Raw genomic sequence first — 23,800 nt, forward strand, 5'->3', positions numbered from 1 at the left:
GATTATTATAAAAACGCAACCAACCTGTGCAACAAGTCATATAAACTTGTATTCTAGAGAGCCAAGAGATGGATGAAGCACAACCACCTATTGTAGTTACAAGTACAAGCAGCATGCCGCAGGAAGACACGCTGAGTAGAGACAGCACCACAGCAGAGGGTGCAACCACCCCTATCCTGCAAGGTCATGTCTTCAAGCAATCCAGTCATGGCATTGGCTCAAAGATTGGACTCATCTCATTCAAGAAGAGATATTTTGTTCTATTTAACGGAGTGCTCATGTATTACAGACACCAGTCGAGCTACGAGAAAGACAAGCACCATGGCTTGGTAAGTATTGTCTATATATAGTCAGTGTTGGTCCTATACAACCATGTTCTGTGCTGCAGGCCAGAGTTCTGGCTGTGCAGGCTTGTTTTTCTGGTATTAACTAGCCTCCTGTGAGAGCATGGTGTGGGTGTGTGAAGTGATAATAGGGTAGTCAGGAGATGAAAGGGTAGCTGCTAACCACACACCTCAGCAGTTTGCATGCATGGGATGGCACAACAATGACCTTTGTTTGCTCTCAATTAATCATGTACTTCTTTTCTTTGCAGAAACGTGGCAAGAAGATCTTATTGGATAACCTGTACCTAACCCACTGCTCATTACATACCACAAGCCATTGCTTTACTCTCCATACGCCTCACACAGACAACAAGAGAACGTGAGTATATCTGAATACAATGGCATAATTAAAGTTTCAGTCATGGATGGTTTGTTTTTTGTCCAGTGCATTTGCTTTGCATCTCTGGTATTCACACTTACTGAAATGTTGTCATAGAATCTGGAACCATGCTTATAGATATTCCTAGTAATCCGACAGATAATTAATTGACTTAGCCATTCAACAAAGATACTATTGATTGTATACCGCATTACTAGAATATTTGCGATCTAACTCGTGCATTCTGGCTAGGATTGTTATGCAAAGTTTGCAGATGTCAAAACATTCTAGTAACACGCTATAGGATAGCTCTCAGTTGTCAGTCGATATGTAGGGCCTCAGCTTTAGAAGTCATGACAGATGTTCCTAGGCAAAGTGAGATTATTGATCCAACAAGCCACCTTAGTCGTGTTGCCACATCCTAAGCGATCTCCCCACCCTCTCTCCCCCCTAAGCCATGCAATATCCTTTCAGTGTGTAGTCATGTGCACTTCTGTACACGGAACCCGTCTAGTCATGACAGGAATGTAGGATTGCATGAGATGCAATTGTTTGGTCTCAGTATTAGTTGCCATAGCATTTTGAGATGCCATTGACACTTTGTTTTGTTGCCAACTATTGTGTCCATGTTTGTCCGTATGTATCCAATTACCCTTTTAGTCTGTACGTGCTGACTAACTCCCATTACATGACAACACGGGTATACCTGTTTTTGGTAGCCATTTCCTTCAATACTTTCCCATGTTCGAGTACAATATCCTTTGTATGCAATGCTGTGTAGCATCTCCTAACTAGGAAAACATGCAGCGATTGATCGTGCTGGCACATGCCATAGTCATGTATTTGGTCCCCCCCCACACACACTGATAGAACACCACACTGATAGAACACCCCCACACACACTGATAGAATACCCCCCACACACTGATAGAACACCCCCCACTCACACTGATAGAATACCCCCCACACACACTGATAGAACACCCCCCACACACACTGATAAAGCACCCCCCTCCTTCCTATGCAGGTTGTATCTACTGGCTATGACAGATCGCCAGTCACGGAATATTTGGATGGAGATGCTTCAACAACAGAACCAGCAGCTAGATCCACCTATCAGTGAAACTGACGGACCTCTGAAACCCCTCCCACCTTACATCAACATGATACGAACGCTGAGAACACCCTCCCCTGTAATGAGACAAAGATCACCCACTCCTGATCAAATACACATCACAGAACTGGAAAACTATCACTACTCTGCTATGCATGAAATACAAGAACCGACTAAGCTAAGACGTGGAACCTGGAGCTGCCACCAACCCTCAGGGCTTCTCAAGACGACAGACAAAGGCTACAAGAAGTCGTTAAGTGCAGGGGCTGTCCCCCCTTACAAGTCTAGACCTGGTAGTAGTGACTCTCTGGCGAATGAGCTACAGAAATCGTCAGAATGACATTAATTGAGGAAATTTATTTATTTATTATTATTTATTTATTTATATGGGAGCGGTTGTTTATTATTAATTAAGATACACTACTTGATATACATGACAAAAATTTGAACAAATCAAGTATAATCAAGGGCGTATAATCCAATGATAATAGCAACACATAATTATATTATAGAGTTTGGGGAGCAGGAAATAAAAACTATAATTTGTGTCCTAGAGTTTAACTTTCATCATCGCTACGTGCTTCGGAAATGTCCATGGATTGTACATCGGAGTCCATTTCAGTTGGTTCAGGAGTCATGCTGTCCGCCCTCAACCTCCGAGCCTGAGGAACCTGTGTGTGTGTGTATGGTAGGGGAAGGGGTGGTCATTGTGTGTGTGTGTGTGTGTGTGTGTGTGTGTGTGTATGTGTGAGGGGAGGAGGTGATTACGCTTCGTACAGGTCACATTGCTCAACAAGATAGTACCTCTACAATCTACAATCGCTCACAGCTAAATGAGAGCCAGATGATGAGGACCCCCTGTGGTGATGATCGCTCTCCTTGAGGTGGGGGTTCTGTTCCTGGAGGTGGTCCATCCACTTTCGTCGTGACTCTCTCGTCTCCGCCACTAGCAGGAAGTCACTGTATGGGAAGGGGGGGGGGGTATTGTGAAGGAAGGTACAGGAAAGGTGAAGGAAGTAGAAGCCCTGTCTAGTATCTCTGTCTAAGGGGCAGGAGGCCTTACAGATGGAGCCATATAATTATGTAGGTGATAAATAGGAACCCTGCTCTGGCTTGCTTCAACACAACTTTTGGCCAACTCACTTTCTCTCGTTGTGTGCGTGGGGAGCGTGGAGAATGAAACAAAACTTTGCTCCAGCTGGTTTCTTGTCAGGTTTGGACAGGTAGAGATGGTCAGTGAGAATGGCCTTGTGTCGATGCTGTGTGTGTGTGCATGGGAATGGTAACGGCAAGAGTAATACTATTATACAGAGGATTTCAGGTTGGTTGGCAGAAGTTAAAGTTGAATTGCAGTCAACCATGACCATTAATTGCATTAGTGAGGTAAATATTTTAACTTCTGCCAACCAACCTGAAACCCTCTGGGATTGGAAACAGATGTAGATGACGTCACAATTTACTGCCAGATGTGGTTAAGCATATATACCTTTAATCTCGTCCGCGTTTCGCTTTTTAATTAGTTGGAAGCGTTTACTTAGCTGCTCGAAAAACTCTGCTATAAGAGACGACCATTCAGGCAGGTATTGTTTATAAAACCAGTCTTTATCAGTGCGGAGACATTTTGAGGTAAGCCACCCCTTACAGCTGTTTTTGTCTTGTAATTTTAAGTGTTAGCATAAATGCATCTGAAAAGTTTTATTAGAACTACATCTCCTTTCCTAGATTACGATTGTGGCAGAAAGGCTCCCTCTGGAACTCATCCAAGACACAAGACAGTAGTTTTGGTCTTTGGGATTTTACTCTGACTTGCATCCAAAGGTCCTGTATATAAACCATTAATACAGCACCTCTAACAGCGCTACTCGCCCTCACAGACACTACTGTACTGGTTCTAGTCTTGCTACATGTACTATTCTTTGTGTAGAACACAGCCTCGATTAAACTGCAGGGAAACACGGATTGTACTTCGAGGGTGCTTCGTTTCCAATCCCTCTTTCCTTTATCTATGATCGAATGTAGGCATACTTTGCATAAGATGCATGCAGAGAATAACATGACTTCCTGTATCTGTCATGGGCCTGGACTTTGCACTGACCAATCCAAGTGTGGGTGATGTAATCTGGATTGGTCAGTGTAAATTCCAAGCTTGTCAGATACAGGAAGTCACGTTACTCTCCGCATACATCTGATACACAGTATGCCTATGTTCGATACTCTCTATACACTTAGTAACAGAAGTACCCTTGAGTAACATCCGCTTTACCCGCAGTTTAATCGAGGCTGTGTCAACAAGCCAAAGCTGCAGATGGGCGTGGCCCGGCTAGCCAAGCTGATGGCGTATTCCTACACAGCTCGAGGAAACACAATTTTCTTATTTTGAGCGAGCTACCTGGCAAAATAGCCTCGTTTATAGGACGTAACACAGATAGTTTTCGAGGCTCTAACTGCAGATTTAATGTAAAATCATCATGTGCACTGTTTCTGTTACCAATCTTCCTCTTCTATCTATGGTGTGTTAGTCTCGCAAGCCACACGTTTCATCGAGTTGGTACTATTTTTGGGTCTGACTTTCACGAGATTATAATGGTGTGTGTGAATCACAGCTAAAGGTTTCCCGTGTCTAACACCTGGGCATAGTACGTTAGAGTACCCTCACCGCTAGAGTCTTGCTGGCTACGTCTCTGTTGAAGTCTTTCTCTGTATCGTAGTAGACCAGGACTTTGGGGAAGAGGACAAAGAATCGCTTGTTGAAGCTCTTGGGTGGAATGTGAGACTGTTTGAACATGCTACCAGAGTAGAGAGGCTTGGTGAGGTCCAGCTTCTCCAGGAGGCTCCGTTTGTTAGGCTTGGGAGAGTGGGTCATCTTGAGATGGGGTGCTTGGTCGGTTGCTTGGGAACAATAATAATAGATCTAGGATCTAGGATTAGATTGTGGCCTTGGCATGCACTAGCTGCATGAGTCATGTTATTACACGTCAGCTCAGTAACAGGTAATGGTGGCTATAAATACAAATAATTATTCTTTGCTAATTGATGATAAAATCTGTGACATATTTTAGGAATTCTAATGGTTTCTCAAAGTGTATCCAATGTCCAGCTCCAACGATGTGCTCCACTTGAGCGCCTGGGAACAGTCGCTGGATCTCAGGAACATCTCTCGACCTGCACAGAGAGACAGTCATGATCATGACTACGAACGACATTGTATAATTATAATTTCACCCAACACTGTATCCCATAACTAAACGCACATAAAAATGCCTCTCCATATAACCTACAGAAAACACTTTTTAGTTTGAGAACAGTATCTACTAAACACCTCATTTTCAGTGATGTGCCAGAAATACCACAGCACTATCAAAGACTTAGTACTTGAAATCGGACGTTTGCTAAACACATGTTTACAGCCCACACTTTATAGACAATTGCTAAACAGCTTGTGAAATTTAACATTCCCAACACAAGGTACGGTTGCTCAAAATGAAACAGGAAATGGATGTAGACTATATAATTATGATATTAATTAAGCGTTCATAGCGACGTTGCTTTTTGATCCTTCGATGTCGGCTCTTCCTATTATTGTGATCCTATGGATTACTGATGATTATCACGACTCTGTGCCAGTTACTAGGCACGGACGAGTGATAATCATCAGTATCCATGGGATAATGCATTTATGGCTTATAGCAACCAAAATGCAGGTTGAATCTGCGCATGCGCGAGACATGCATGCAGTTGCCCAGAAGGATGCGTAGCAACAAAATTGAGTTTCTCCCAGTTAAAGACGAGTTTAAGAGAAAGAAAACGGCTAAAAGACAAAGCAATAAGACTCTAGAACACCAGGAGAGCTTGCAGAAGGCTACTAAAAGATTTTGTAGAGAACAGACAAGAAAAACGTTGGCAACCAGCGACCCGCTTTGAAAATGGATAGTTCTGAAGGATAAACAGCGTGTGCTATAGCAAAAAAAAGTGTGTCAACTGTTTTGAAGCAAAAACTACTTACAAGAGCTTGAACAGGCTTAACATGGTGGTGCAGCACAGTTCTACATGTGCAATATTCTGCTCAAAGCACTCATTCCCAACACTGATGCCTGTTAGATGCATGACTGCTAAACTGAACACTGACAACCTCCTGACCCTCAGCCTCACTGCAAAAGAGCAAAGAAGTTACTGAGCACCAGAGAGCATCAGAAAACATGAAAAGAGACTGATAAACATTGCATTGCATGATCATAAGTGTGTAAATAATATTATTATTGTTTTTCTTGTTCTCTCATATAGCCTCGAGGAAGAGCGGCCTGGGATCGAGGCTAGTTCTCTCACTGCTGAAAAACGTTTCATTCCAATTAAGAATCACTTTTGGCTGTGTAGTGTGCAATAACAAGTGTGCAATAATACTTCCGGGTGTGCGATATGGAAAAATATCTGCACTTGGTGTTGAGTCACTTCCTGTGCAATTTGAATGTAAAACGCTGATGTCAGCACTTATTAAAAAGCTATTGTGTTGTACATAATTATACTCAAGCTATTGCATGCTGTAACAACAGCTCTGCTTTAAATATAAGTGGATCACTACCTTTGCTACTCTTTAACATTATTACTAGTACTTATCTGCAAGCTGCAAAATCAATACAAGATGGCCAGTGGCGGTAAACCAGCCAACAAAAGCAAGGGTCTTGGTTTTGACCTGTCTAAACCCATCAAGCACGGCCCCCTGCTCAAGCAAGGAGCTCTCCGCAGAGCCTTCAAAAACAGGTTCTTTGTGCTCTACCCCGGTTTCCTGGTCTACTATCAGGACCAGTCCAAGTGGAGGCTGGACATAACCAGAGGCGATACTTTACAGGTACATAATTATATATACACTAGCAGGGAGGCAAGGTACATGTACGTGTTAGAGCACGGTGGGGGGAGGGGGGCAACATGGTTATTTGGGCTGTAGCTAGTTTCTGTATAATATTATGTGCACTGAATACATGATGTGCAATGCATGCACTGCACAGTGATGTCTTAATCGCAGTGTAAACAGTGCTTATAATAAAATAAGGTAGACCCTTAATTGACTAACTCGAACATCTCCAAACACCTTCTGTTAGTCACCTTTGCTTTCACTGCACACAGAGTCGACAAGGAGCTGTTAAACTAAATAACTGCTCAGCAGATGTAGCCAAACAAGCTCCTAAAGGATGCAAGTATGGTTTCATATTGCACGCCCCGGACCCAAGCAACAGTAGACAGTGAGTGTGTAGTGTGTAGTGATAGCCAGCGTTGTGTGTCTGCTTGTCTTGGTCTGTATCCTGCTGTTTGTAAATAGAGGTCATAATATTTCCTTTGAATTCAACATTAAAGACGCTCAGCACTTTCATCAAATCCACCAGAGTGCAGTTATCCATAACCTATATACATTCCTGTGCCAGCCTCCCCTCATGTATAAGGCCTTTGGGAGTTGCCCTATAAGGCCAGTCTAGGAAAACTACTGAATAGGTGCTATAGGTACAAAGAGGGTATTAATTGTCGTCTGCATGTCAGTCACTCACTCCCCCATATACACACTGTGAAGATGAGGGCTAGCTATCACTTTCTCCAGGCAGTGCATTGAGTTACTGTCATTACCTCATTATCCCCTCTCCCTCATAGGTCATATTTGATCAATGCCACCTCCAATGAGGACAGAGATATGTGGATAGAGGCTATTCGACAAGCCACCCCCCACTCCCCTCGACCAGCCAGGAAGGAGCTTCCTAAAGACACACCCATCAAGGCAGAACCGGTGGATCGGCCCAAGTACACACAGAGACAGGAGACAGTGGACGTAGCAGCCAAAGTGGCCTCTGAAGCTGCCAGTCAACCTGATGTGGAAGATGTGAGACCTCTGTTGCAGGACAAGAGATGTTCCTGAGATCCAGCGACTGTTCCCAGGCACTCAAGTGGAGCACATCGTTGGAGCTGGACATTGGATACACTTTGAGAAACCATTAGAATTCCTAAAATATGTCACAGATTTTATCATCAATTAGCAAAGAATAATTATTTGTATTTATAGCCACTATTACCTGTTACTGAGCTGACGTGTAATAACATGACTCAGCTAGTGCATGCCAAGGCCACAATCTAATCCTAGATCCTATTATTATTGTTCCCAAGCAACCAAGCACCCATCTCAAGATGAGCCACTCTCCCAAGCCTAACAAACGGAGCCTTCTGGAGAAGCTGGACCTCACCAAGCCTCTCTACTCTGGTAGCATGTTCAAACAGTCTCATATTCCACCCAAGAGCTTCAACAAGCGATTCTTTGTCCTCTTCCCCAAAGTCCTGGTCTACTACAATACAGAGAAAGACTTCAACAGAGACGTAGCCAGCAAGACTCTAGCGGTGAGGGTACTCTAACGTACTATGCCCAGGTGTTAGCTACGGGAAACCTTTAGCTGTGATTCACACACACCATTCAGTGGCATAGGAAGATTTTTTGCAAGGGGGGGCTCATAGTAGTCTGGCCACGCCCTCCTCAACTTCATATTCTTGCAAATATATACTGAAAGAGGCTGGAATTCGAGACTAGGCTCATAGATCAATCATTATCTCTGCATTATCTCTGTGGTAGATCTATCACTTTAACAGCTTGTGAAATTGCCAACACAAGGTATGTTTGCTCAAGATTTAGCTTTTACAGGGGCGGATCCAGGAATTTTGAAAAGGGGGGGGCAGTTTGAAGAAAATTTTTACTAAAAAAAAGGTCTTAAAGCTCAATTAGTGTAGCTTTTCTGATCATGGATTGATTGATGACAGTAGTATGCACATAGTAGCAAGAGATAGCAGAAATGGATGGAATCATCTTGCTCTTCAGCTTCAAAAGTCTACAACTAGAGATCGTCTGCATGCGATATGCTGCAATAATTGATTTTGGATCTAAGCCACACCCACTTTGTGAGCTAGTTTTATTCGAGCTGGTCAGAAAGAGGGGGCATATGCCCCTTGTGCCCTGCACTGGACCCGCCACTGCTTTAGCATGAATATTTGTACACTCCTGCTAAAATTAATTTTCGGGGGACAAAATATTTGTGGTTCGAGCAATTGAGACATTTTGTGGGTAATATTTTCGTGGTTGGAGCTTGCACTGCAAGTAAAGGTAGGCAAGGTCGCTTTATTCGTTGGTAAAATATTCGTGGTCAGACCTTCAACCACGAATATTTTGCCCCACGAACATTACCCTCTATACGGTATAAATACACGTGTGCACACTTTCAGATAGCCTAGTACTTCAGCTACTCACGTAATGTAACTGGAGTTCTTGCCCCCTAGGAACAGAGTTGGGCCCTTGAAAGGTTGGACCTCTTTTCCCAGTGGTATCCCAGCCTTCACGGTCTCCATGTAGCGTCCTATAGCGTCGAGATTGGCCCTCCATTGCAGCCGACCAGTAGAGGGGTCAGCCGATAAGTTGGTGAGGAGGAACTCACGTACAATCGTATCCTGCAGCCCAGGGGAGTAGAAGGGGGTATTATGACATTAGAGCATAGTTCTAGCTGATCATACAACCAATTTCAAAACTGAAGGGGATGACTTCTAGGGCCGGCCGGAGCACCTAATACCTGACTCACTGGTATGGCCTCCTTGAGAGCTGCGTTTGCCTCCCTCCTGTTCCGCACTGAGGAGAGGTCAAGTTGTTGTAGTGCAGTGAGTAGTGCTAGAGTGGAGTCAGTGCCTGGGGCTGCTCTGGGAGAGGAGTCTAGGACTACCAGTTTCTCCACCAGTAGAGGCTGTCTCAGTGCTGTCAACATTGCCGTCTTACCTCCCATACTGTGCCCTGGGGAGGGGGGGGGGCAATGGATCAACACTACCGTACGTAACACCTCGATTTTAGGCGACACTTTCAAATAATTGTCATTCCAGAGGTTGCTTCTTTTGGAGGTTGAACAATTATGTTGTAGTCCTGGTGTTGCATATTTAGAGTTTCGCATCTATTTGGAGGTACCGTGACTCCACCTAGTCAATTTCAGGCCGCATAAAAAACATTATTTTCCAGTGGGCTATAATCGAGGCTTGGGTGTGACTCTCATTTACTATTTAGGATGAGACATTACAAAATAATTGTCATCACAGCTCTCGCTACTTTTAGAGGTCAAAAAATTGCCTAAGCATATTTAGGGAGGGTCGCCTTAAATCGAAGTATTTCAGTATGACAAAAACAAATAAAAGTACTTACCCATGAGGACAATTTTCTCGAGGTTATGGGATTGACAGAAATGCACGAGGTCAGAGGTCATGAGGTCATATGACAAGTCGGGTGTGTGGGGGCTCTCGCCATGGTTACGAGCGTCCACTGTGTACACCTGGTTATAATTATATGGACGGCCGGTAATAATTGGATCAGACTCTTAATTTAGACTCACTGGCCTATTGATATTAGCAGCTAGTTTATCAGCGAGGGATCTCCAGTTTTTCCCAGAGCCAAACAGGCCGTGTAGTATCACTAGAGGGGGTGCTCCAACCGCGTGGGAGGCGTGGCCAAACACTGAGTGGGCCAAACGAACAGGGGCAGACCTAAGGCAGAGGAGGGATCATACAACTATCATACACACAAGAGCTTACATGAGTGGCTTGTTCCAACCGCGTGGGAGGCGTGGCCAAACACTGAGTGGGCCAAACGAACAGGGGCAGACCTAAGGCAGAGGAGGGATCATACAACTATCATACACACAAGAGCTTACATGAGTGGCTTGTTCCAGGAAGCTACATAGAGAGAGCAGCAACTAAGAACCTCACGAGCATGAGAGGGAGACTGAGAACAGTGCCAGTCTGTGGGTAATAATTACCAGGGTATAGAGATGGCCCTGTTAATTAATCAATTGAGGGGGAGGGGCTCCTTAGCTCTTTTGCAGAGCAGCCCCTCCCCCTAGCTAGTTAGTTGAACATTCACAAGGCTGCATGGAATCAAATCACAAAACTAATCAACACACATTCAGTAGACAACCTAATATAAGCTAGAGAGTCAATGCTGTCAGTCAGTCTGTCAGTCAGTCTCTGCCTAACTGGTGTGTGTTCTCTGGCCTGTCCACTCTGTATACACTCTCAGCCAGGGTATAGTAGCCGTGGTACTCGATTGTCTCTGGGGTTGTGTCATAGTGATAGTGACCTCCCTCCCCATGCTCGCTGAAGCAGTGGGTGTGGTCAATACGAAGGTCCAACCCCTGTCAGGGAGGGGAGGGATATAATGGTAGAGCCGGTACTATAGAGACTCACTGGGTCATGACTGATGAGCTCAGAGAGACAAGTGAGAGGGCCAGGGACAGTGTAGAACTTCAACCAATTGTTCACATCCTCACTAGTAGTCAGAGGCACCTCAGAGAAAGCAGGCTAAGAAATATAAAGCGTAGTAATCACATGGACAGTTTCGGCATGCACTCTTCTCACCATGACGTGAAGTTTAGCACTCCCCTGAGATATGACAAACACTCCACCCATCCCCACCGGCTTATCACCATAGCAACTCGCAAGGGCTTTTCTCATACAGCTGACAAAGTTCTCCTCTCCTGTTCGACATTTGACCTTGATCTCAAACACCTGCAGATCGCTGGAGTGGGTAATGGTAGTCATAGCAATAACTCACCTTTCCTCTCTTTCCCTCGCTTGCTAGGACATTAACGAGTGGACCTGTTTCTACGGAGTCGTACTTCTCTTGTTGTATGGAACCATCCTGTTAGTGGGTGGGTGGGTAGGGGAGTGGGAGTGGGTGGGTGGGGCTAACACAATACCGCAGCAATACTCAAATGACATCATGAACCTTGGTATTGACTTTAGCAATGTGTGTGTTGTTCATAGCAACCGCACTGCCTCCCTCAACACGGACATTAGGAACCATCTGGACGGGAAATTGTTATCAATGTCGTTACACTTTCACCTCACCTCACAGTTGACCCCCACGACCTTAGATGACCCGGCTCCTGCACCCAATAGGAATGCCCCAGGAAGTCCAACTAGTCTAGCAATATCAGCCATGTCGTATAACTTGGAGCAATCAGGCAGTGGGAACAGGTAGGGCACGCCACCTATATCCACTAGTCGAGGGGACCCACAAATACCTGCATTGGTGGGGAGGAGAGGGGGGGGGGGGGATGTTAGCTTTACTACAGACAAATGAGACCATAATATTATTATTATTATACACAATACTAATAGCAATACGCAAGCTCTGTACCTCATCATGTGTTAATGCATACCAGTACAAGGAGATGTTGAGTGCCAGACATTCCCTTAGAAGCCTAACACAACATAGCTCTCACATAGCTCTCATACCATTGCCCTATAAAGTAATGCATGGTTAGTTAGATCTCCCATTGTCCTGGTTAAGCAAATAGCATGCAAACATCACTCTAAACATAGCAACAGGCTCACCTATATGGGGTCACCATGCACCCATAACAAGTACAACATGGGCCACACATTTAGTGGGACAGAATAAATATTTGGGCTGTATTATTCTCAGCTGGAAGGGATAATTGTACAGACATTACTGCTTTAGCAAATGGCATGTTAATCAATTTTGAATTGCATTAGCTCTTCAAAGTTTAGGAACAGTGGCTTCTGTGGGACACACACAATTCAGTGCCTGTGCAAACACAAGAACACAGAACACCTCCACCCAATGTCCTGTCAGTGAGTGATTATGTGTTAGTCTAATCATTGTCAAGTTCCTCGTGTTGTACACTGCCCAAGCCACCCCCAGCCTAGTAGTAAGATACCCCAGCCTACGCCCTTAGGTTAGAAAATCCCCCAAGTCAGGAAATAAGCAATAAACAGTTTTGTCATAATAATGTAGTAGAAGGTGTTGTCCTAATGGCTTCCTGTAGTGAGTCTGGCTGGCTCCAGATCTATATCTATATGGGGATTGGGTGATGTAAGGTTAGTCTACTGCTGGGGTGGGTGGGTGGGGTAAACTTTCAGCATCATAATAATTATGGCTGCTCTAAGAACATGGAGAAAGGCTGATGCAAAAGGTGACTTGCACATTCTGTAGCTATCCACAAAGAATGCAATACACTGTATACTGCACACACACGTACACATACACAAATAGAGTGTGTGCTGTTTACCTGGAGCGGCCAGTCTCCATGGTGATTGGGTGAGATCAGGACACTCGACTACACACACACTCACATCTCTGAAGTTGCTCTCTAGTCCACCTTGCAGCACTGAGTGAGGATAAGGGATAGTAGGTTACATTACTGTGTAGACCAAGGTAGTGGGAAACAGGAGGATGATTGACCTCACCAAATGGGAAGCTGACCTCGATCTGAAATACTATGACAGTATCAAACATTCATGCAAGGAAATGATATGCTTTGGGTTCGTAATCGAAGCTTATATCAACAGGTAGTTATTATAACGAGAAAGCAACATTGAGTGGGTGATAGTTAGTCCAAACCAGTGGCAACTGTTTGCACTCAAAGCAGTGGGCTTCTTATATGCTAGCCACAACTCTTTCACCCATTATGATAAGTTGTATGCATATGGAGGCTGAGCTAGCTTTGCCATGCGCTACGAGCAACGCCTCTCCATTAAAGTAGTCAAAACAATATCAGGCCGGCCAATGCAAAGCTATGATCACTGGTATGTCAACTATAACGGCCACAATTATTAACCTGAATATGGTCAAGAGAAGCCTTGTATAAACACATGTGATGTGGTCAATAGCGCTATGACAACAATCATAAATTAGAGTGGCTTGGAGGATATAGAGGCAGTGACAGGACTGGACTGAATCTATTGCAAAGCTTCCCAGGAACAGGTTATTGCGGTGGATCGAGCTAAAGGATGTCCCAGCCATGAAAAGGCTAGTGCTTATGCTACCACTTCCTTGTGATGCAGCTTGTACATGTACAACACTAGTGTTCTGATTAGACAAATAAAGTTATTAAACATAGCCACCCAACAAAATTAATGTACCCAGCTATTGCAACGATTGACATGAAAATAACACATAAACTATATCACACAAACAGAGTAATACAACAAACCCACCCTAAAGCAAATGATGCCACCTGGCGCTCAAACAACCAAAACAAACAACGAACAACAACCATTATTATGGCACATAACAAGAGAGGTCACGATGACCTCCCAATAGCCATGGCTACCACTCATTGCAGTCATGGTGAGTGTGGACACCTAACTACAGCAAGGTCACCAGAATGGAAGGAATGCTCTTAATCAACAGTGGATTAGTAAATGTTGTGCAAACACATTAAAGCACATCCTGTGTCAGGTAATTGATTTACCATTACATCATCATTATTATGACTGGACTAGCTAGGTGGGCCCCCTATTCTGTCACCACTTTACCTCCATTGATTTACAATTACATGTAACAGCATGAGTAAACACACACACATGCACAAGAGATACGTAACTCTGAGATACGCCCACTTTATTGGAACACGTACGTACCTCTCCACACACATGTACACACACATGATGACCCCACCTTGAGCCACCTCTTGCAAAGGGGGGACGTGAAGGGACTTGCTCTCGACTGGAAGGACTGCTGGAGAGGCCATTTTCCTAAATATCATGTGGGTGGAAAATAAGATAACAGGAAACGGATGTAGCCTATAATAATATTAAACATTGTGATTACATGTTTTGTCATGCTCGAGATATTGCTATAACAGCTCTGTTTTAAATATAAGTGGATTACTACCTTTGCTGCTCCTTAACATTATTACTAGTACTTATCTGCAAGCTGCAAAATCAATACAAGATGGCCAGTCGCGGTAAACCAGCCAACAAAAGCAAGGGTCTTGGCTTTGACCTTTCCAAGCCCATCAAGCACGGCCTCCTACTCAAGCAAGGAGCTCTCCACAAAGCCTTCAAAAACAGGTTCTTTGTGCTCTACCCGGGTTTCCTGGTCTACTATCAGGACCAGTCCAAATGGAGGCTGGACGTAACCAGAGGCGATACTTTACAGGTACATATATATATATATACAGACTAGCAGGGAGGCAAGGTACATGTACGTGTTAGGGCATGGTGGGGGGAGGGGGGCAACATGGTTATTTGGGCTGTAGCTAGTTTCTGTATAATATTATGTGCAATATGTACAATGCATGCAATGCACAGTGATGTCTTAATCGCAGTGTAAACAGTGCTTATAATAATAAGGTAGACCCTTAATCGAACATCTTTAATCTAGGAATAACATATCAAACACCTTCTGTTGGTCACCTTTGCTTTCATTGCACACAGAGTCGACAAGGAGCTGTTAAACTAAAGAACTGCTCAGCCAATGTAGCCAAACAAGCTCCCAAAGGATGCAAGTATGGTTTCGTATTGCACGCCCCGGACCCAAGCAACAGTAGACAGTGAGTGTGTAGTGTGTAGTGATAGCCAGCGTTGTGTGTCTGCTTGTCTTGGTCTGCATGAGGGTGCTCTATTCATGAGGAAACACTAGACCGTAACCATTTGTAAATGGAGGTCATAATATTTCTTTTGAATTCAACATTAAAGACGCTCAGCACTTTCATTAAATCCACCAGAATGCAGTTATTCATAACCTATACATTCCTGTGCCAGCCTCCCCTCGTGTATAATAGTGCTGCGGTGGGCCTTTGGGAGTTGCCCTATATATGGCCAGTCTAGGACAACTACTGAATACCATTAATAGGTGCTAGGTACAAATAGAGGGTATTAATTGTCGTCTGCATGTCAGTCACTCACTCCCCCATGTACACACTGTGAAGATGAGAGCTATCACTTTCTCCAGGCAGTGCATTGAGTTACTGTCATTACCTCATTATCCCCTCCCCCTCATAGGTCATATCTGATCAATGCCACCTCCAAGGAGGACAGAGATATGTGGATAGAGGCTATTCGACAAGCCACCCCCCACTCCCCTCGACCAGCCAGGAAGGAACCTCCTAAAGACACACCCATCAAGGCAGAACCGGTGGATCGGCCCAAGTACACACAGAGACAGGAGACAGTGGACGTAGCAGCCAAAGTGGCCTCTGAAGCTGCCAGTCAACCTGATGTGGAAAATGTGAGACCTCAATACTATCGTATTTGCCTGTGGGGAATATTTTTTGTATGGTTTTCCATGGTTTCCAGTACTGTATGGGTTCAGTATAGTAGGCACCTTCATTCAGCCTTACTGAAAGAAGCCCTCCAGGAGCATGTGTACATAGAAACCACTGCTTAGCTAGACAAATTAATGGCTACAGGCTTCTATCGAATACTGAGTATCACTCACTCTATTGTGAAGATTACATAGATTATTCCCCTTGCAGAGTGTGACTAGCATCGACCACGAGCTCAGAGAAGATCCCACAATGAGTGTTCGTAGAGATACCTCCACTTCAGCTGCTCTCTCCCTCACTTCGGGTGACAATGATACCACAGTGGACAGTGTGATGGAAGAGGAAGAGCCTGTCATTAGTATCGATAGTGCGTTGGGGCCTGCTGATGATGATAATGCTAGTGAGGCTGATGTATTGGACAAACCTGACCTCAAAGAGTTGGAGGAGTTGGACAGTGAGGGATCAGTGGACATGGCAGTAGAGGAGACAGTGTCAGAGTCAACCAACAGTGCTGGCGATAAGGAGGTTACCACAACCATTGCTGTAGTGTGTAACACAGAGGCGTCCGAGGCGGGAGGCAATAAACGAGAAGAGGCCTCCGAGGCAGAAGGCAACAAGCGAGGAGAAGAGGCAGCCGATTCTAATGTCTCTGTTATTCAAAATGGATTCAGCACAGAGGATGAACCCCACTCTATTGTGGATGATGCTACCGCAGAGATGCTAAGTACAGAGGTCATAATACCGGCAGCAGAAGAGAGACACAATTCATTCACCATCAACTCGACAGATCCCGACGGAGATAGTGATACTGACAATGATGATGGGGATGGTAGTTCTTTGGCTTCCTCAGTGCCTAATGATTCCCCCACCAATAGCGCACCACCCACCCCCTCCACACCTTCCACACCCCACACTCCCTCCACACCCGCTATCACACTAGATCGAGCTATATCTGAAGAGCACAAGATAGAGGTCAAGGAGAACGGGATACACTCAGAGTCTAATGGCGTGGTTGCTAATGGTGATAGCCCTAAACTATCTCCACCCACCCCCAGAAAGAATGACACTAGGAGACGTGAGTCTGTGTTTGTATGTGGTAGATTCCCTAGTGTGTGTGTGTTTAGTAGTATTAGGTTTTTTGGCATGCCAGCCAGCAACAATCATACGCCTCTCCATGCACTTTAGTAAGGGCATGGGAGGAGGGTAGCTGTTGAGTAATGCTGCTGACATAGCAACCCAAGGTGTTATGTTACATGTAATCCACATGATAGCCAGTTGTGTCAATAGTCCTGTTTATTATTCCCATGAGATGTATTTGTGTAATTAGTCTTTAATTACATTTGTTGACCTTCTCACTGCATTCCGTTACCGAGTTGTCACCTCCCACACACCACATACAGCGTCAGCAGCATTCATTCAGAAGGTGGGCTACCTCTACAAACTGGGTGGACAGAGGAAGAACTGGAAGCTGCGTTACTTTGTACTCAACCCTGGAGTCTTTTTCTACTACAAGAACCCCAAGAGCACCAAACCACTGGCAGAGGTCAAACTGAAGAACTCTAAAGTGTACTTCCCTACAGCTGGTGAGTAAGGATATTATAACATCTGAGTGTGGATGTGTTTGTTTCCTGTTAGGATGTATGTAAGGTCACCCTGCCTTATTAAGCTGTTAGGGGATGATGATACCATATCTTGTTATCCTGGTGACCTATAGCTAGTGTTTGCTGCTCTCAGATGTAACTATGTACAGCTAGGTGTACATGTATCTTTCCAAGGGCCTTAATATTTCCTGGGAATGTCATTAGCTAAGAGTTGCTGGGTTCTGTGGTCACAACACTGCCAAGCGTGAGAACATGTAAAATACATGGAAATAATGAATTCACTATAATATAATGAATGACGTCATGATTCTAATTGCTATACCCTCTGGCCATGTTTCAGGTGAGCGTAAGACTTCCTACCAGTTTGCCATCCACACTGAGAGTCAGTGGAACAAGAGGTCAGAATGGGTCATTGCTGCTCAGAGTGACAGGGAAATGAAGGACTGGATTGATGCTTTCAAGGTACATACATGTAGTACATGCTTGCCCAGAGTAGCCTATAAGGTTCATTGTGTGTAGCATTGCCCGGCCTAGTATGTGTAGCAGCCATAGCTATACTCACATGACCCTACTATCACCTGACCACACCCACCCCACCCTCTGTACAGGCGGCCGGTCATAAGTCCACACCCTCTCCCTCGAGCAGTCCTGTCGGCAGTGATGGAGAGAATTAGGAGTAACACTCTCGATAGCATTTTTTTAATTTGTTCGTTTGTCTTGTATATGTATACATTTAAGCGTCTGACAACTTTTTGGCACCATCAATTTGTATAGCACATGTCTGACTCCACCCACCCTCCTTATTAGCTCTGCCTATTATTTATGTGCACAGCAAATGTTTGTCGTTTGTCAATAATTATAATAATATAAACTTGAAGAATGATAATAAATGAGGTAGCCCTGATTCCAGGCCGTAGGGAAAAGCGCTTCGACTCCAGCCACATACTGTTGAAGAGGCTGGAGCCGAGGCTAATAAATGAGGCTATAAAATCATAAATTCTCTATATTAATAATTATTAGGACAGTTAATATAATAATTATGATGAAGTGCTGATATTGCTCCTATTGATGTGAGGCCCTCAGGAACTCTTGGGGAGACACTGAACGAATGACTTGGGTTGAAACTTTCTTGGTCTTCTTGCCAGCCACTGGAGGGGAGGGGATTCAAAAGTGAATCATCAGTGGAGTAAATCAGTAAAAGGAGACAGCCTATGATTATTGCCTAAGTGTAGGGTACTCCCAACGCATGCAGTATACAATGGCATAAATCCTACACATAGTAATTACATGTTATAGCATGAATCCTACACGGGTCGTGCTTGAGCAGAAAGTGGTCCAAACTGTCCCAACCACCGCCCACACGCACCATCACACGGTCGCTTAGCAACTGCAGGGAGGGGAAGTAATTACTGACACAGTGGGTATAGATCATGACAGGAATTAAACTCTGTTCTCTCCCTACCCTTGCATAGACTGTGATCTTCCTTCCTGATGATCCCTGTACAATGAACTTTCCCTTGCCACAACTCGTTACTTGGAACTTGTTGCTGCACGTGCACTCACTCACTCTCCTCATCACCTGTGTGTGTGTGTGTGTGTGTATGTGTGTGTGTGTGTGCGTACGTGTGTGTGTGTGCGCGTGTGTGTGTGTGTGTGTGTGCGTTTAAAGAATGGTAGACTGTTTCAATAATTATAATACAATACAATACAATACACAATGAAACCTTTGTCTCTGTTCCTGTTTCACAAGAAGCCTGTCTTACAAACTACCTACAACTTACTTTCTCATCAACACTTTCGTTCTTTCTTTCCTCCGTTTCTCCACGCTGCCGCTTGTTCTTGTGTTGGGTGTCCTCTTCTTCTCTCAACCTCTTGGCTCTATGTGCTCTCACAGGAGGGGAGGGAGTTGTTATGGAGGGGGTGGGTTTGATCTGCCGTGGTCTAGCACTCGAGTGTACAGGGGAGGGGATCTTGGTAGAGCTAGTTCTCGTCAATGGGGACTTGGTTGGCCTGACAGGTGATTGCGACCTTGCTCTTATAGGGTGTGGGTGTCCAGTTGCGAAAGTAGTGGGTGTACTCTTGCCTTGTGTAGTGCTTGACACGGTACAGGTTGTTTCGGGTGATTTGCTGGGATTTTTCTTTGAGGATAGATTGATCTCTGTAGGGAGTAACTTAACTGCGTTCTCAGTGGAGAGCTTGACGGTGATATCAGTGGGGGGTAATGGGACAGTGATTTCAGTGGGGGGTAATAGGACAGCGATCTCAGTGGGAGGTAATGGGACAGCGTTTTCAGTGGGGGGTATTTGGACAGTGTTCTCAGTGGGGGGTATCGTGACTGTGTTCTCGGTGGGGGGTAATGGGACAGTGATGTCAGTGGGGGGTTTCTTGACTGTGTTCTCGGTGGGGGGTAGTGGGACAGTGATCTCAGTGGGGGGTGTCTCAACAGTGTTTTCAATCTTGATAATGTTCTCAGTGGTGGGTAATTGGGCGGCGATATCAGTGGGGGGTATCTTGACTGTGGATGGTTGTTCCTGCTGTGGTGATAGCAGCGATAGCTCCTGCAGTTTGTCATCATTGCTCGTAGGTTGAGTGGTGTTCTCTAATTCTTGTGCCTCCAATTCCTCGATCTCTCTTTCCATTCTCACGAGCTCTGGTGGTGAGATGCCGACACGATCAGCAAACCTGGCCACGTCCAGTAGACACAACACCACTCTCTTCTCATCGCTGTGATCAACCAACCCATTCGACTCGAACACCAACGCTTCATCCACTCCCAAATCACGACACCAGCTAATAAAGTTTGATGTATTGTCTCTTGCAAAAAAGGTCCCACGTCCAGCCTTTGCATTGCAACTGAGTGGTTTCATGGGGACTTTGACTTTCAATGGTCTTTCTTTCGTCTCTATTTCTTTGGCTGCTTGCTGTATAAGTGTTGCAAGCTTGCAGACGGCTACCCCAGTGTCAAGGGTGTCTAGGAATGACTCCTCATTGATGGTTAGGTCTAGAGTGCGGGAGAGCCAGTCACAGATGTCCCCCTTAATGGCTTCTAATGCCTCCTTCTCTCTGACTGCTAGTTCAGCTTGGATGAATGCAATCCTCTCTCCGGGGTTGTCCACTGAACAGTCGAAGCTGTAGTCCGTCTCTTCACTCATTCTTTCTTGTACACACAGTACAGCTAGCTAGCTAGCTCAGTACAGTACAGCAATGCAGTATAATAATTATGTACGTACGTGTACAGCCGGCCTCACACAAAATCATTGGATCAAAGGTCAACAAACCGGTGAAAGGGAAAACCCATATCATGCAAGAATTACAGAGGGTGGGGCTGATCTGCATGCTCCCTAAACCCTCAGATTTAAAGGAGGCAAAAAGGAAGAAAGTAACAGAGCATGAGGCTTCATATCAGGCCGCGGTTTCTCGATTTTAACAACAAAGTAAAAGTGATAAAATGCACAGATCAAAAGATCATAACATGTAGTTTGATCGGGCTGCCGTCTATAGTAGTTAGTAGTCTAATCTAATTGTCCATTTGTCTCCTGACAGCCATGCATTGGTCTCGATCGATAGCGAGAGAGTTGGTCTTGACTCCAATGTCTTCCTCTAGACTCAGTTGACTGCGCACTAGACCCTTCAGAGCAGCCTCAGAGTCGACAAGACGTCCTCTTAATGCATCCACAGAGTCAGCAATCTGAGCCACCTCTCCCACCAGGCCGTACTGTATGGGATCCCTCACTAGCTCTCGATGTGGCCGTGAGCTGCGCAGGTCCAGTCGTGTGTGGGACAGCATCATAGCCGGGGCCATGGCTGAGATGGCCTCCTCCATGCATTGAATGTTTGCCTCCATCTCACCAATCTCAGACATGACCTGCATGCACATTCAGTACAATGTGTTCATGTTACACACCCGCACCTTGACCAGGTGCTCCTCTAGACGGGCCTTGGTGGTGGAGATCTCACTGATCCTCTTAGAGAACTCTAGGTTGACCAATGTCCTCTGGTTATCAATTTCCTGCTGAGTTTGTTGCAGCACAGCATCAATCTGTCCCCTCAGAGTGCTGGAGGCCTGTCGTTGGGACTCTGCTGCCTGGATATTGTTATTGGACGAGAAGGCCCACTCCTCAAGACTCACTGAACTAAAGGGAGTACACATGTATGAATCATGACCATAATAATTATAATCACACAGATTCTTACGTGCTCTGGATCTTGACAACGTCCTGCCTGCTGAATCCAATCCCTTGAGTGGAGCCAGAGATCTCGTGGCAGGTGTCGTCAATTCCCAGAGCACTTAGTTTGTCCGTGAGGTCCTTGTTCAGCTTGTATTTGGCTGATCTCAAGAGCCTGTTTTATATAGAGAGATAGATGGGTAGGAAATAAGGATGAGGCTCATTGCTCATATTCACTCTATAGTGTCATATTAGTGTGTCTACTATAACAACTACCTTAAGAGAGAGTGGATTGCCTAATAGCGGTCACAGACAATTGAGTTTGTGTGGGTGGGGGGGGGGGCTTACCTGACTTGCTCTGTTGTGTGGTCCAGAGTGCTCTGTAGCATCTCCTGAACCTTCTGTAGTACCAAAACCTCCTAAAAGGGCAATTAATTAGCCACATACAGCGCTAACAACAAGCTTACATTGTGCAGCTCAATTTCCACTTGATCGTGTACATTGTCAATCCCCACACGATTCTGTCGGTAACCAAGGCAACTGTTGGCAACCTTCAGAGGCATTTTAGTGGCTCCGAGAGCTTCTTCTAGTCGTTCTTTATCCTCCAATAGTAGAGCCGTCTCAATATGGTTCTGTGACAGTGACCCTTCAAGCTCCGCCTTCCAAAACTGGATATCTCGGATACGTTGAGTGAACTTGTGAGCATTGGCCCCTTGTGTGCGTGCTGTGATAGTACTCGTCTCTTGTCGTAGTCTCTCACATTCTGACCTCAAGTGTTCAGCCCGCGCACGTTCTCCCTCAGCCTACAGTGGTTAATCAATGTGGAGGGTGTAATTGATGTACAGATCAAGGGGTGTGTGTGTGCGTGGAGGGCTACATGATCCATGATGCCTCACCTTTGAATAGTTTACGGCATTGGAGGTGTGCCATTGAGAGGGGAGATACTTTGGCGGTGTCTCTATCACCTTATCCATCTCCGGCCAGGCTGTACATACAAGTGTATTTACGTGTGCGAAAGAAGAATGGTTGCTATGGTACCTGTTGGTAAGGATCACATTCTACAAGATAAGCCCTTACCCATTACGGGCGGAGACCGAGGGCGGCGACGCCTCCCTTTTGTTAGCCTCGAACCAGACCCAACAATTTTTGGGCCTGGTTCGAAGTAGCCTCGATTCAAGGCCGATTAAAATTTTAATCGGCCTGGAATCGAGGCTAGGTTCGAGGCTACCCTTTTGTTGAATGTTTTTTTGTTTTCTTGGGACAGTACAGCAGGCACAATCATACTAGCTTTCAGTCCGTACTACTGTGTAGACTGCTACAGCTGCTCAAGGATCAATGAAGTGTAAGTAGTTTTTCTAGGATTTTAATTCTTGGATTTGCAAAATAATGCTTTGTTCTCAAGTTATGCGGCCTAGTTTTGCTGACTTGGAATGCCATTGCAACCTTTTCAGATGTGAAGTTTGAGAACGTGAACGTGAAAGTTTCACATGCACTTCTCACTTACCTTTAGTCCTTGTTAGTCCTGCGAAGCTTTGTCTGTGCAGTTTCAGTGACTATAAAGGCTAAAAACTCTCCAGCGCGCGAGTGCATGCAGACTGCTAGCCTCGACCCCCGGCCGATCCGTCTCCAATTGAACGCTAGGTCGCCTACTAGGCCTGGTATTGATTGTATTTGGGCGTGATCTGGGCGTGGTTTTTTAATACATTGACCGTGGTACAACAAAAAATGAATCCTCCAACAGCCTCTGGGGCAGTATACAGCAGGAAATACTTCCCAGAAGACACTTCTTTGGCAGTGGCAACCAAATCTTTGTCGATTCCTTTATTGCTACTGAGGATGGCAGCAGAAACACCTCTATTGTTTAGACTCCTGATCTGGTCAATCATGAGTCTCATGATGAGAGATACAAGGGGAGAGACAATTAACAAGAACAACACTTTTGTCAACAGGAGGAGCCTTGGTCCTACCTAGCTTGTAGTCCATTAAAAAGGGTAGCAACTGATATAGCAGAGAGACTTGCCATACCCCGTTGGGAACCAGATAAACACGTCCCTTCCCTCAAACAGGAGCTTGAGAGCCTGGGCCTGTTCTGCCATGAGAGTGAGGCCATCTTGCTTCAAACAAGACAACGCTAGCTATAAATTGAGA

The 23,800-nt window shown here is 45.1% G+C and overlaps 8 protein-coding genes across 10 annotated transcripts in view; 2 read left to right on the top strand and 6 right to left on the bottom strand.

Moving 5' to 3' along the window:
* Positions 1-23,800, bottom strand: part of LOC135339652 (serine/threonine-protein phosphatase 6 regulatory ankyrin repeat subunit B-like) — a gene marked incomplete in the record, with an annotated part of 1,209,744 nt that overhangs the window by 483,919 nt on the left and 702,025 nt on the right.
* On the top strand, positions 18-2,276 carry LOC135339788 (uncharacterized). The gene is made up of 3 exons (XM_064536059.1): positions 18-329; positions 596-705; positions 1,733-2,276. The coding sequence occupies exons 1-3, from the start codon at positions 69-71 to the stop codon at positions 2,157-2,159; spliced, it is 798 nt and encodes a 265-aa protein (XP_064392129.1). The 5' UTR covers positions 18-68; the 3' UTR covers positions 2,160-2,276.
* Positions 2,263-4,682, bottom strand: LOC135339812 (uncharacterized). The gene is made up of 4 exons (XM_064536089.1): positions 4,476-4,682; positions 2,963-3,078; positions 2,647-2,779; positions 2,263-2,490 (listed from the first exon to the last, which is right to left on the bottom strand). Exons 1-4 carry the CDS (start codon positions 4,680-4,682, stop codon positions 2,377-2,379), a joined length of 570 nt encoding a protein of 189 aa, XP_064392159.1. The 3' UTR covers positions 2,263-2,376.
* On the bottom strand, positions 4,593-10,666 carry LOC135339787 (sn-1-specific diacylglycerol lipase ABHD11-like). 2 transcript variants are annotated; one of them, XM_064536057.1, is made up of 7 exons: positions 10,522-10,666; positions 10,403-10,473; positions 10,204-10,354; positions 10,017-10,143; positions 9,412-9,617; positions 9,087-9,283; positions 4,593-4,981 (listed from the first exon to the last, which is right to left on the bottom strand). In XM_064536057.1, coding segments are annotated over exons 2-7 (819 nt in total). In that variant the 5' UTR covers positions 10,405-10,473; positions 10,522-10,666; the 3' UTR covers positions 4,593-4,845. The 2 variants fall into 2 exon arrangements, with proteins under 2 accessions (XP_064392127.1, XP_064392128.1); XM_064536058.1 differs by lacking the exon at positions 10,403-10,473 and having other exon boundaries at positions 10,522-10,624.
* On the top strand, positions 6,302-18,357 carry LOC135339678 (putative surface protein SACOL0050). 2 transcript variants are annotated; one of them, XM_064535911.1, is made up of 7 exons: positions 6,302-6,662; positions 6,938-7,053; positions 7,454-7,679; positions 16,096-16,960; positions 17,286-17,468; positions 17,827-17,948; positions 18,095-18,357. In XM_064535911.1, the coding sequence occupies exons 1-7, from the start codon at positions 6,456-6,458 to the stop codon at positions 18,158-18,160; spliced, it is 1,785 nt and encodes a 594-aa protein (XP_064391981.1). In that variant the 5' UTR covers positions 6,302-6,455; the 3' UTR covers positions 18,161-18,357. The 2 variants fall into 2 exon arrangements, with proteins under 2 accessions (XP_064391981.1, XP_064391980.1); XM_064535910.1 differs by lacking the exons at positions 6,302-6,662; positions 6,938-7,053; positions 7,454-7,679 and adding exons at positions 14,433-14,777; positions 15,056-15,171; positions 15,623-15,848.
* On the bottom strand, positions 10,736-14,438 carry LOC135339749 (ester hydrolase C11orf54 homolog). Its single transcript, XM_064536011.1, has 8 exons — positions 14,295-14,438; positions 12,904-13,002; positions 11,717-11,892; positions 11,595-11,672; positions 11,421-11,507; positions 11,225-11,374; positions 11,054-11,167; positions 10,736-11,001 (listed from the first exon to the last, which is right to left on the bottom strand). The coding sequence occupies exons 1-8, from the start codon at positions 14,380-14,382 to the stop codon at positions 10,828-10,830; spliced, it is 966 nt and encodes a 321-aa protein (XP_064392081.1). The 5' UTR covers positions 14,383-14,438; the 3' UTR covers positions 10,736-10,827.
* LOC135339682 (GAS2-like protein 2) lies at positions 18,325-20,751 on the bottom strand. Its single transcript, XM_064535915.1, has 4 exons — positions 19,268-20,751; positions 18,949-19,065; positions 18,774-18,873; positions 18,325-18,634 (listed from the first exon to the last, which is right to left on the bottom strand). Exons 1-4 carry the CDS (start codon positions 20,636-20,638, stop codon positions 18,549-18,551), a joined length of 1,674 nt encoding a protein of 557 aa, XP_064391985.1. The 5' UTR covers positions 20,639-20,751; the 3' UTR covers positions 18,325-18,548.
* On the bottom strand, positions 20,859-22,709 carry LOC135339715 (tektin-1-like). Its single transcript, XM_064535960.1, has 6 exons — positions 22,549-22,709; positions 22,120-22,455; positions 22,001-22,071; positions 21,681-21,827; positions 21,397-21,619; positions 20,859-21,351 (listed from the first exon to the last, which is right to left on the bottom strand). The coding sequence occupies exons 1-6, from the start codon at positions 22,624-22,626 to the stop codon at positions 21,004-21,006; spliced, it is 1,203 nt and encodes a 400-aa protein (XP_064392030.1). The 5' UTR covers positions 22,627-22,709; the 3' UTR covers positions 20,859-21,003.

Source organism: Halichondria panicea, chromosome 8 (genome assembly GCF_963675165.1).
Source record: "Halichondria panicea chromosome 8, odHalPani1.1, whole genome shotgun sequence".
NCBI classification, from domain to species: domain Eukaryota; kingdom Metazoa; phylum Porifera; class Demospongiae; order Suberitida; family Halichondriidae; genus Halichondria; species Halichondria panicea.

Bases quoted from the DNA above. Each gene is read 5' to 3' on its own strand.
- LOC135339788 (XM_064536059.1), top strand. From the start codon at position 69: ATGGATGAAGCACAACCACCTATTGTAGTTACAAGTACAAGCAGCATG. The intron at 330-595 runs GTAAGTATTGTC...TTTTCTTTGCAG, and splicing joins AAGACAAGCACCATGGCTTG to AAACGTGGCAAGAAGATCTT. The intron at 706-1,732 runs GTGAGTATATCT...CTTCCTATGCAG, and splicing joins CACACAGACAACAAGAGAAC to GTTGTATCTACTGGCTATGA.
- LOC135339812 (XM_064536089.1), bottom strand. From the start codon at position 4,682: ATGACCCACTCTCCCAAGCCTAACAAACGGAGCCTCCTGGAGAAGCTG. The intron at 3,079-4,475 runs GTGAGGGTACTC...ACACACACACAG, and splicing joins TAGCCAGCAAGACTCTAGCG to CATCGACACAAGGCCATTCT. The intron at 2,491-2,646 runs GTGAGCGATTGT...ACACACACACAG, and splicing joins CATCTGGCTCTCATTTAGCT to GTTCCTCAGGCTCGGAGGTT.
- LOC135339678 (XM_064535911.1), top strand. From the start codon at position 6,456: ATGGCCAGTGGCGGTAAACCAGCCAACAAAAGCAAGGGTCTTGGTTTT. The intron at 16,961-17,285 runs GTGAGTCTGTGT...CACCACATACAG, and splicing joins AAAGAATGACACTAGGAGAC to CGTCAGCAGCATTCATTCAG. The intron at 17,949-18,094 runs GTACATACATGT...CCCTCTGTACAG, and splicing joins ACTGGATTGATGCTTTCAAG to GCGGCCGGTCATAAGTCCAC.
- LOC135339787 (XM_064536057.1), bottom strand. The intron at 10,144-10,203 runs GTGAGTCTAAAT...AATTATAACCAG, and splicing joins CTGCTAATATCAATAGGCCA to GTGTACACAGTGGACGCTCG. The intron at 9,618-10,016 runs GTAAGTACTTTT...CCCCCTCCCCAG, and splicing joins CGAGAAAATTGTCCTCATGG to GGCACAGTATGGGAGGTAAG.
- LOC135339749 (XM_064536011.1), bottom strand. From the start codon at position 14,382: ATGATATTTAGGAAAATGGCCTCTCCAGCAGTCCTTCCAGTCGAGAGC. The intron at 13,003-14,294 runs GTGGGGTCATCA...ATCCTCACTCAG, and splicing joins TTTGCAAGAGGTGGCTCAAG to TGCTGCAAGGTGGACTAGAG. The intron at 11,168-11,224 runs GTGAGAAGAGTG...TATATTTCTTAG, and splicing joins GTGCTAAACTTCACGTCATG to CCTGCTTTCTCTGAGGTGCC.
- LOC135339682 (XM_064535915.1), bottom strand. From the start codon at position 20,638: ATGAGTGAAGAGACGGACTACAGCTTCGACTGTTCAGTGGACAACCCC. The intron at 18,874-18,948 runs GTAGGGAGAGAA...CCCTCCCTGCAG, and splicing joins AGATCACAGTCTATGCAAGG to TTGCTAAGCGACCGTGTGAT. The intron at 18,635-18,773 runs GTAATTACTATG...CCTCCCCTCCAG, and splicing joins TAGGATTCATGCTATAACAT to TGGCTGGCAAGAAGACCAAG.
- LOC135339715 (XM_064535960.1), bottom strand. From the start codon at position 22,626: ATGGATAAGGTGATAGAGACACCGCCAAAGTATCTCCCCTCTCAATGG. The intron at 21,828-22,000 runs GTAAGCCCCCCC...TATATAAAACAG, and splicing joins CACACAACAGAGCAAGTCAG to GCTCTTGAGATCAGCCAAAT. The intron at 21,352-21,396 runs GTGCGGGTGTGT...ATGTGCATGCAG, and splicing joins TAGAGGAGCACCTGGTCAAG to GTCATGTCTGAGATTGGTGA.